Raw genomic sequence first — 10,538 nt, 5'->3', positions numbered from 1 at the left:
AATTCATAAAGAGCAAATGAGACAAAGCTGGATGTTAGGAAGAAAACAATGTGACATATCAGTTTAAAATAATGATGCATAATCAAAACACATATGAAATAAAACAGAAATAAAAGAGTTAATAAGCTCTTGTCTCGATGTAAGGGCCGTCTCTGAAAGAACGCATTAGTAAATCCATCTTCAGATATTTCACTCTGCAGAGAAATGGCCTTCACAGCAGGTCTCAGATCAGTGTGAAGGAGCTTCTACTGTAACGTTCAAAGGCCTTTGGCTGGGTTTGAGTGGGTCACAGAGGTCAAAGGTCAGACTTTTGCCCCCTCCCCCTCAGAGGTCAGACTCCCACCCCCCAGAGGTCAAAGGTCAGACTCTCTTCCACCCCCCCCCCCCCTCTCAGAGGTCAGACTCTTGCCCCCCTCCTCAGCGGTCAGACTATCGCCAACGCCCCCTCCTCAGAGGTCAGACTCTCTCTCCCCCCCCCCCTCCCCCAGAGGTCAGATGTCAGACTCTCGCCCACCCCCCCTCCTCCTCAGAGCGCCGGTAGAGCTGAGCCTGTCCGCCGGGGAACAGCTCGTCTGCGCTGGGATGATCCAGCAGGAACCGGATGGTGGATTTGATGTGCTGGACGAAGTGAGGAGGTTCAGCGCTCGGAGACGTGGACAAATACTGGAGGACAAACCAGACACTAATGAGCTTTTCATCCTGCAGATCTGATCAATGACTTAACACACATCAGGCATCATCATTTCTATATGATCTGATAAACCTGTCGCACACGATCTCCTGCACTCCTGTCGTCTGACTGACAGTTTAGACTTTTCAATACAGTAAAAGTCTTTTAGTATAACTGTACAAACGTCCTCCTTCAGCTCGAGCTTCTCGTGCCTTTCTGATGTCAAATCTGCACTGACTTTATCAAGTAAAAGCAAGAACAATTTTAATATTGTTAGCGATATTTTAAGATGAACATTTACTGGACTGAAGCAACTGAGGTCTAAAATATCAGGCTTTTGAGGAAGGTTTATTTGTTCATCTCTCAATCATCATTGTATTGCATTGCATTATATGTTTTAAAACTACAGCGTTGATCATAAAACTAAGCATTTAAAAATCCTCTTAAGACATTATTGGCAGATATTAATATTTATGTGATTTTATGACAGTATCTGCTGTACTGTTATAAAGATCTCACTGATTTACATTACAAGCATCAGAATTTCATCTTACTTTTTGTCCATATAAACATCAGCATCTGCACCAAATTGCATATTTTTGCTCAGTTTGAGTCTCTGAATAAAACTATACCAGAAAGATATGCGTCAGATATGATCCTCAACAGAAGCACGTACAGTATGTGAACGTTGAGGAGTGTTCAGACCTGTAGGATGGTGTCATCATCCTGAGAAAGCCAGAAGCCCAGGTCTTCGTTCGGCGTCCATCGGCACGGGCCGATCCTCACAAGCTCTCGGCTGGAATCATACACTTCAACCATCTGTGGAGAACAGGTACAGTCAGCTCACCTTTACTCATACAGAGCTTTTACAGTACAGAGTGTTTCAAAGCAGCTTTACAGAGATAACAGGAAAATAATGCAAAAAAAGTTTGTTTCTAGAAGAAAATAGTGTCACAGTCCAGTTTAAAGGGATACTCCACTTTTTTTTGGAAATAGGCTCATTTTACAACTCCCCCAGAGTTAAACAATTGAGTTTTACCGTTTTCGAATCCATTCAGCCAATCTTCACTTTTAACATAGTTTAGCATAGATCAATGAATCGGACAGGACCATTACCATCTCTCTCAAAAAAATGACCAATCTTAGTACACGATGTAACTACAGAAGAGTCAAGTTTTAAATAGGAAAAATATCGAAACTCTTTGGTCATTTTTTTGAGAGAGATGCTAATGGTCCTGTCCGATTCAATGATCTATGCTAAGCTATGCTAAAAGTGGTACCGCCCGACCCGGAGATCGGCTGAATGGATTCGAAAACGGTAAAACTCAACTGTTTAACTCTGGGGGAGTTGTAAAATGAGCCTATTTCCAAAAAAAGTGGAGTATCCCTTTAAGTAATTCAGTGATGGTTCATTTTTGTTGTAAAGAAATTATTAATTTACCGGTAGTTCATTTATACATACAGCTGCTCTGGAGAAAAACATGATGTCATCGTCCAGCTCAGTTCACATAATGGTGTCAATGCAGGATATCAATAATATTGTTAAATATTATATTAAATGTCCCCAACTAAGGAAGACAAAAGACAAAGGCGAAAAAATGGCGACAGTGGCAATGAACCAAAACTCCATCAGTGACAGAATGGAGAACCCAGACTCGGCCAACGAGCGAACAGTGTATGATCATGATCCAGGCAGCATTACAGGTCAGAGGTCAGATTGGATCAGAACTTTTCTATTATCCAGTTCATCTGGCTGAAGAGCTGGATGAGCTGAGACTCCGTCAGTTCGGCTACTCAGATTCTGATTGGTCAGTAGTATCATCATGCAGATATTTGTAATGAGATCTACACTTGAAGGAGATTAGTTGTGTTATCTGTGTACCTCTCCACCGGAGAAGGTGCGCGCGGATCTGAGCTCCTCCGCCGGCCCTCGACACGCAAACGAGGCGGGAAACATGTGACCGCTTTTAACGTTCACACCTGAAACCACACACAACACAGAGATGTCCAGCAGGATTCATGCAGTAACACTGATGCGGCTTGCAACCAGAAACGCTTATAAACTGGAGATTACACAACAAAAGTGGTTTAAATCAAATAAAAGCTTGATAGTTTAACATTTGAAAATGAAGAAATTATACAGTTTTACTGTGAAATAATGTTATTATTATATAATTTTTCTTAATATACTCATTTTAAATAAATAAAAATAAATTAATATTTTTTAAATAAATACTTTATTTTATAGAGAAATATAATAATCATCATTAAATTGTAAATCTAATAATAATTATTATAATATTTTTTGCCCAAATAATATCATCACACAAATTTTGGCTAAACAAGCACAAACCTGGAGCTTTAAAATAAATAAATAAATTGAAATCACAATATTTATCACAATTTGACGCACTGGTCACACTTTCTGTTTATTGTTGAGTGAAACTGAAAAATGTGCCTTTATCAGTGTTTTTATATTATTGTGCGTCACCCTGTATTTCTCTTTCATCACATTCAGTTGATACTGTAAATGCACAGCTCAAAGAACAGAGGACATCATGAAGAGAAGCTGAGATTACCTATCCCATACACCACGGGCCGGTGAACCCCGTCTCTGCTCACGTCATTCATGTCTGAAGAAACATAATTATGATGTGCATGTTATCAGTCAGAGTCTCCTGAAGTCATGCATCAGCTCTGTGTGAAGAACAGACTCAAAGAACTCAATAAAACACAATGGGCCTCATTCATGAAACACGAGCAGAACGAATTTTTGTGTAGATCGTGTGTAAAGTGGTTCTGGCGTAAATTTTCGGATTCATTAAAATGTATTTTCCAAATGTTAGTTGGTACGAAAGAAATCTACACCTGCTCCCAGCCACGCGTAAATAGTGCGTTTAACATCCGAACGTTTTGCTCATTAATAAGGCTGCATTTTAATTCACCTTAATCGGGTACATATTTACACAGCATTTTGAAAAAATATTACATATAGTAATTACATACGTTTTTTCTTTTTACTTTTATTATGAGAGCCAGTAATAGCATCTGCAAACAGAACACTTTAATCAAATAATGAATTGCTTTCAATAGGGCTGGGACTCTCTTCACTTCTGGGACTGTTCGATTAACAGATGAAACTCCATTAACTGCATCTGTAATATGCTGACAAGCTTCCTTTATTTAGGACCTGATACGCCACTATGTACGCTTGAAAATAAAATGTGGCGTTTTGAATGAACTTCTGATAATAAAACTTCAATTTCTGCATCTGAGAAATTTCTCTTCTTCATTCGCTTCTGAGAAGACATGTTGAAATCCTTCGTTTGGTGTCATAATATGATGCCCATGTATAGTTGTCAGTGGGATTTAATGGGCGGGATTTATGGTAATTGAGAATGAGCGTGCACACGCGTCCCATTTACGACTGATTGGAATTCATTAACACACACACACACACACATTTCACTATCACATCTGACGTTTACGAAGTATTTGTGAATCAGGAGAAGAGTTTTCGGGAAGGTCTCTTTACGCGCAAATCACTCACATATTTACTCGTATATTTACGAATGTTCCGTGAATGAGACCCATTGTGTTAATGTACATTTAAGCCGTTATTAACGGAGGGACGCATTTCATGAATAATGACTATTGAGTCTGTTCCTCTCAAAGCATCATTTGACCTCCTGATTTAGAATATAATAGATTAATTGTAATGACTACTTTTTCAGTGCTTTTTTTGGATGTGGTTTTATGAGGTTTCATCATATGATTTATTTTATTTTATTTTTTGTGGTCAACAGAAAGAATAACATTACACAGGTTTACATTTTAAGGGTGAACTGTCCCTTTAAAGGGGCTATATGTAAGATTTTTCATGCATTAATCACTTTTTTATTGCTAATGTGAGAACAGCTTGTAATGAAACTTAAAAAACGAGACCTTCCCTGACTCAGTTTGTCTATGAAAGACTGTGGACTGATTTTATGAAGGATTCGGGACATTTTTCCTGGGAAAATCAAAGCATGTGACGTCTACGCTCCCGAGAGCCTCTCTATCATTCACACGTGACGTTAATACTTACAATGTTCAGGATAATGCCGAAAGAGCCATTAATGTCAAAGTGTCATGCAAGGAAATTTCAGATTGATTTAAACTATAGTCTCTCATAGTCAGATCTAATATACTTTACACTCAAACTATCATAAGCGTGTGATATTAATGAGCTCATCTGTCGTCATGATGCCGGTGAATCTCAGATCCACATCTCTATGATCAGATGATTTCTGAACCGCTGGCAGTTTTGTGTGTTTATTCTGTTATTGAGAGGAAAGCTGAAGCTCATATTCACAGATTCATCTAAGCGTCGCTCTAGCGGTGGACGGCGTCGGGATGTTCGCTAACAGTTTATCACTGCTAATCACTTCTAAGCAAAGAATAAGAGCTTCGTCGTGAGAATATCAGGGTCTCAAATCCCATTCAGTCTCGTATACGTCACATGAGCACGAGCAGTAAGAGCTGCAGTTCACTATAACGGCCACCGGTGTCACTATAACACAGGTTTCTGAACTCTACACACAGCCCCTTTAAAGGGATACTCCACTTTTTTTGGAAATAGGCTCATTTTACAACTCCCCCAGAGTTAAACAGTTGAGTTGTACCATTTTCAAATCCATTCAGCCGATCTCCGGGTCTGGCGGGACCACTTTTAGCATAGCTTAGCATAGATCATTGAATCGGACAGGACCATTAGCATCTCTCTCAAAAAAATGACCAATTTTAGTACACGATGTAACTACTGAAGAGTCAAGTTTTAAATAGGAAAAATATCTAAACTCTTTGGTCATTTTTTTGAGAGAGATGCTAATGGTCCTGTTCGATTCAATGATCTATGCTAAGCTATGCTAAAAGTGGTACCGCCAGACCCGGAGATCGGCTGAATGGATTTGAAAACGGTAAAACTGTTTAACTCTGGGGGAGTTGTAAAATGAGCCTATTTCCAAAAAAAGTGGAGTATCCCTTTAAGCTGAATTTAGAGAAACTAGAGAATTTGTCAGACAGTGAACAGCAGAAGCGACCTCTGACCTGTGATGCAGCACGTCTCCAGGTGAACGTCTTCCTTCTGCTTCTGAAAGGCAGCTGTAAAACAAAACACTCTCATATTCTGATCATTTCATCTTCATCACACATTTGTACACAACGTACCCAGAATACTAAGGCTGAGTGACTGAGAGGTCTTCTTGTCATCATTGAAACCCCCGACAAGATGCAGCTCCAGTCTGAAAACATACACACACACACACACACACACACACTCCTACAGTCATTATATATGTGAAAAGCCCATTTGAGTCGAGTGATGCATGAAGATCTGCAGCACCTGCCGTCTTTATCAGGGTTGCTTTTAGAAGTGACGGCATTGACTATCAGAGGAACTTCAGTCCATGTGCTGGAGCCATCACAGTGTGCAAGGCACGTCGCTCCACTGCCTTCACAACAGAAGAAAAGCAGGATCACACACACGTACATGCAGTGAAACGCCATCAGATATTGATTTGAAGAAGGTTTCGTGTCACCTGTGTGTCGGAGCACGACTAAATGGCATGTTGTGGCGTCATCAGAGCCCAGGATAGAGACCGAATCTGAGGAGAGAGACACGTCAGTGTCCGTTTGATTGACAGATGTCATCCGCTCATCACACACACACACTCACTGTCCGCTGGAGTCGTGGACGCAAACTCTCTCTGCTGGACGTACAGGAGCTGTTTCGGGTCCACAGGCTCCGCGCTTCGGCACACGAACTGCTCCGCACTTTCCTAAGAGAAACACACATTAATGTGACGAAACACACACACGTCCTGTACTGTCAGCTCTATATGTAGAGTGTGTGAATGCTGACAAAAAATAATGTTTTTAACATCAAGATGCATGTAGGAATTCAACTTTGAACGTTTTTCTTTTTATTTATTATTATACATTTTTGCAATACACTTCAATAGTCCTGCAGAGTGGAAAATAAATTCGTAAAATGATACCAATATTACATGTAGTGTGTATATGAGCTAATTAACAGGTTGCATGCAAAAAAATAAGAGCATTATATATTTATACAGTATATATAATAGGGCTGTAAAATCTAACATACACACAGACACACGTATATGTGTTTATATATATACACACACACACACACACATTATAAAGTATAGTTGAGGTTGTATTGAGGTTTTATTATTATACTTTTAAGGATTTCTACCTTTGTATCTGTATACCCGAGTAGATTTTTAAATATAAAGTGAAAGAGGGTCTATGTATCACAGTCTGTGCATACACACTGCCGTATTATATTACTTCAAATATTAAATATGCTCTCAGATTACTGTTTTTGTACCTTCAGATGCGGGTATTTGCTGAAGAGTTCTGCGGTTGAGTTCACGCGCTCTATTCGATTATTCTGAATCAACAGCGGCATCCTGACACTGATTACATCTGGTCATCTGATTATTTTATTTAAATATTTGTGATTAATAACTCAGTCATGTGAGATTCTCTCACCGCTGCACCTCCTCATTCTCTTCCGCATTCTCTAATGACACGTCACAGGTCATGTGACTCTGAATAGTAGAACTGATTCGCTAGAAGGGACATTAACCGGAAGTCAGTTTGACTGTAGAACAAAATCAAGAGGAAAGGCTGATGAGTGTTGATGATGTGCGATACATGTACAGTCCGACAGGCGGCGCTCCGCAAACTGCTATAAACGGCTCATCAATAAAAAATTGGCATTTAATTGAATTCCTTGTTAAACACGTAGACATTTTCTGTAATGTAGCTTGTATAATACTTTAATTAAACTTATTATTAAATAAATTATAGTTTAAAAAATTAATATCTGTAAATATGTGTAATAGCGCTGTTGACCAGCAGGAGGCTCTAGTGCATCACCTTTATCTGAGTTAATGACGTTCAGCGCCTGGGTTTGCTCAGGAGGAAGTTTTTTTTTTTTCCTTATTCTTGAGAAATGTTTAAGAAATGTTCCGATGAGTTAATGTGTAATCCATCTCCTGATATGAACACAATGTAGCCTACAGTATCCGTATTAGAATTTTACAGAATAAAAAATTATTACAAAAAAAGCAACCCCTTTATCACTTATGCGATTATGGGAAATATATGTATTTTTAATAGACTGTTAATAAAAAGTTAAATATTCGAAATAGTTATTAACCTCTAAAAGTACTACCGTAGTTACAAACAGCTAGTTAATTTTTTTTTTAAACCCAAATTAATTAAAATTCATCTTACATTTTTCTTTTTCTCTTTTAGCTTGGTAAATCTATAAGGTTTATAACTATTTAAATCAAGGAATTAAAGTGCCAACTCACTGTGACCGTGTGTGTATTGATCACAGTTTATGAGGTTTCCCGGGAACATGTTTGCAATGGAATCACTATGACAGGAATTACTCATTGTTTAATCACTTTCATTGCACAACGACAGTACAAACAATGACAAATAGACGTCTGAAACCACTTATCTAGAAGCTTCAATTTTACATTTATAATTTGCACAATTCTCATATTTTTAGCATATTATATCTTTGTCCTGTGACTAAACCAAGTCTGTTCTCATGCTGACACATCCAGATCAAATGCTTTACAGATCCTTTACTGTGTCCTGGATTCACACATATATGTGTATACATATATATGTATATTCATACATTCCTCTGTGTGTGTGTGTGTATGTGAAATACTCACTACTTACTAATATAATACACGTTTTATTTGAATAACCTTTTATTAATTTATAGCTAATTTATTTATTTACCTATTTATTTGAACCTTACTGATTTATCATCATATTTGTAGAAGGTTCTTCAGGGCAATAAAAAAAACAAATATGACATGAGGCTGCTTCTCTAGACTTCATAAATAGTTGAGACACAAATACATTTTAAACAAATATAGAATATTAATGCATTTTTAAAGATAAAATATATAATATATGTTACATGTTCCTTGGTTTTGTGTTTAGTTTTTGCTATTTGTACTTTTATTTTGAAGTGTATATTTTCTGTTCCCATCGCGTTTAGTTCCTGTTTCTATAGTTACGCTTGTTTGTTGCCGCAGTGATTGATTCCCCTCACCTGTTCCTGGTTAGCTTCTCAGTGTTTGGAGTCCTTTGGTTCGACTCTCCATCGTTTCTGAATGAAACATCCCGCGTTGCAATATCAGTCCACGGAAGACTGGATTTAATTAACTAGAGCTCTATTATATAAAACCAAAGAGAATGAGACACCAACTCTCTCCTCAGATTCACACACACACTCAGGTGTGTTTGATCCGTCGGTCTGTGATTATTCACTCACTGAATGGAACGCATGAAAATGAGGCGTTTTATCCTCAGGTTTTCAGTCTCTGGTGGTTTTTGTCTCAGATGAATACACCCGCACTTCACAGGAACAGGTGTGTGTGTTTTTCAATGCATGTGTGTGAATATTCATGCACCGTCATCAAAAGGACGAGCTGTCTAAACTTACTTTAATACCGAATGAATGAAGCGAACACTAGGAAGTGGCCTGAACAGATTCTGTGTTTAACGGCTGATTCCTGTTGAAGGAAGTGGAGCTTTAGCCATTTCCTGTTTATAAAGAGTTTCCAGCCAATCAGCGGCTTTCACTCAATCCAGATGCATGTTTCTGCAACCCAATCATCTAAAAAACACATCATAAATGCTGTAGTTTAATTTACAGAGAAAGAAATTTCAGTCCGAGACAAATAAATGTTCTTGGACTCTAAAGACACGTGAACAAGAAGAAACGCATTAAATCAAGACAATGGCTGTTGTTTTCTTAAATGAAAAACAATTCCTCCTTTTGATGACGTACATTAAATGTTATAAGACAAAACAAGCTTTTAATTTTAGTAAATCCTCTCAAAGCTGCTTTTAGATATTATTCATTAATGAAATCCCTGCAAACAAACCATTGTAGAAGCAAGAGCTAATGCAATAACTTACATGAAATACACAAAACGTCTATATATTCAAAGGGCACGTACATTATAAAATAATATAAATTATGTATTTAATTGCTCTCCCTTTCAAGCAGAACACATTAAGGTAGTAGTTATAAATGTATAATTATAGTGACTAAACTTTATTCATAACCACACTGAAAAATTGCACAGCTTTTTGAATATTTGTTATGGCATCTCAGATCAATGCATGTGTTAGATAAATTAAAATAAACTCATAAAAATAAAAATTTAGATTGTGCAGTTTTATTAAAGTCCATGAACAGAATTAAACAGAGATACACTGGAAATATTGTACATTTGACAGATGAACTTTAACCCTTAAAGAGCAAATAAACAGCAAACGTCAGACATGCATTTATTTGTGAATGAATCCTCCAGGCAGACACATGGAATTCAGTTATGTAAAGATATATATTTATAAAAATATGAACATACACATTTTATTGATATTTCTAAGTGCTTTAACAGGCATCACAAACTATAAATGAGTTTGGTGCCGCCCGTTAGTTTAAATACTTTGACGAGGAAGCATCTACATGCTGCATTTGGTTTGCGCTTCGATCACGTCTCTCAGTTACTCGACCACCAAATCAGAGAATAATAATAATAATAATAATAATAATAATAATAATGAGAGCAGGAAGTGAGATCCCGCTTACTAGAATCCTGACGAGCAACTGGTGACAAACCCACTATTAAATATAGAAAAATAGTCTCCTACAACCAAACGAAAGGAAAGTGCGCAGCCCTCGGCTCAGTCCAGAGAGCGCATGTTAGCATGGATGTAAAGTCCAAGTGCAGAAAACATCAGTCAGAACCCGCCA

General features: G+C 37.8%; 1 protein-coding gene across 1 annotated transcript; it reads right to left on the bottom strand.

Moving 5' to 3' along the window:
• Window positions 1-291: 291 nt before the first annotated feature.
• On the bottom strand, window positions 292-7,271 carry ntan1 (N-terminal asparagine amidase). The gene is made up of 10 exons (XM_079883035.1): window positions 7,065-7,271; window positions 6,387-6,489; window positions 6,250-6,315; window positions 6,054-6,162; window positions 5,879-5,952; window positions 5,759-5,812; window positions 3,250-3,303; window positions 2,553-2,650; window positions 1,376-1,489; window positions 292-663 (listed from the first exon to the last, which is right to left on the bottom strand). Exons 1-10 carry the CDS (start codon window positions 7,143-7,145, stop codon window positions 499-501), a joined length of 918 nt encoding a protein of 305 aa, XP_079739161.1. The 5' UTR covers window positions 7,146-7,271; the 3' UTR covers window positions 292-498.
• Between the last annotated feature and the right edge of the window lie 3,267 nt (window positions 7,272-10,538).

This window comes from Squalius cephalus (assembly GCF_949319135.1).
Source record: "Squalius cephalus genome assembly, chromosome: 10".
NCBI lineage: Eukaryota > Metazoa > Chordata > Actinopteri > Cypriniformes > Leuciscidae > Squalius > Squalius cephalus.
The sequence above is the reverse complement of the archived record's forward strand: the minus strand, read 5'-3'. Positions and strand labels throughout refer to the sequence as shown.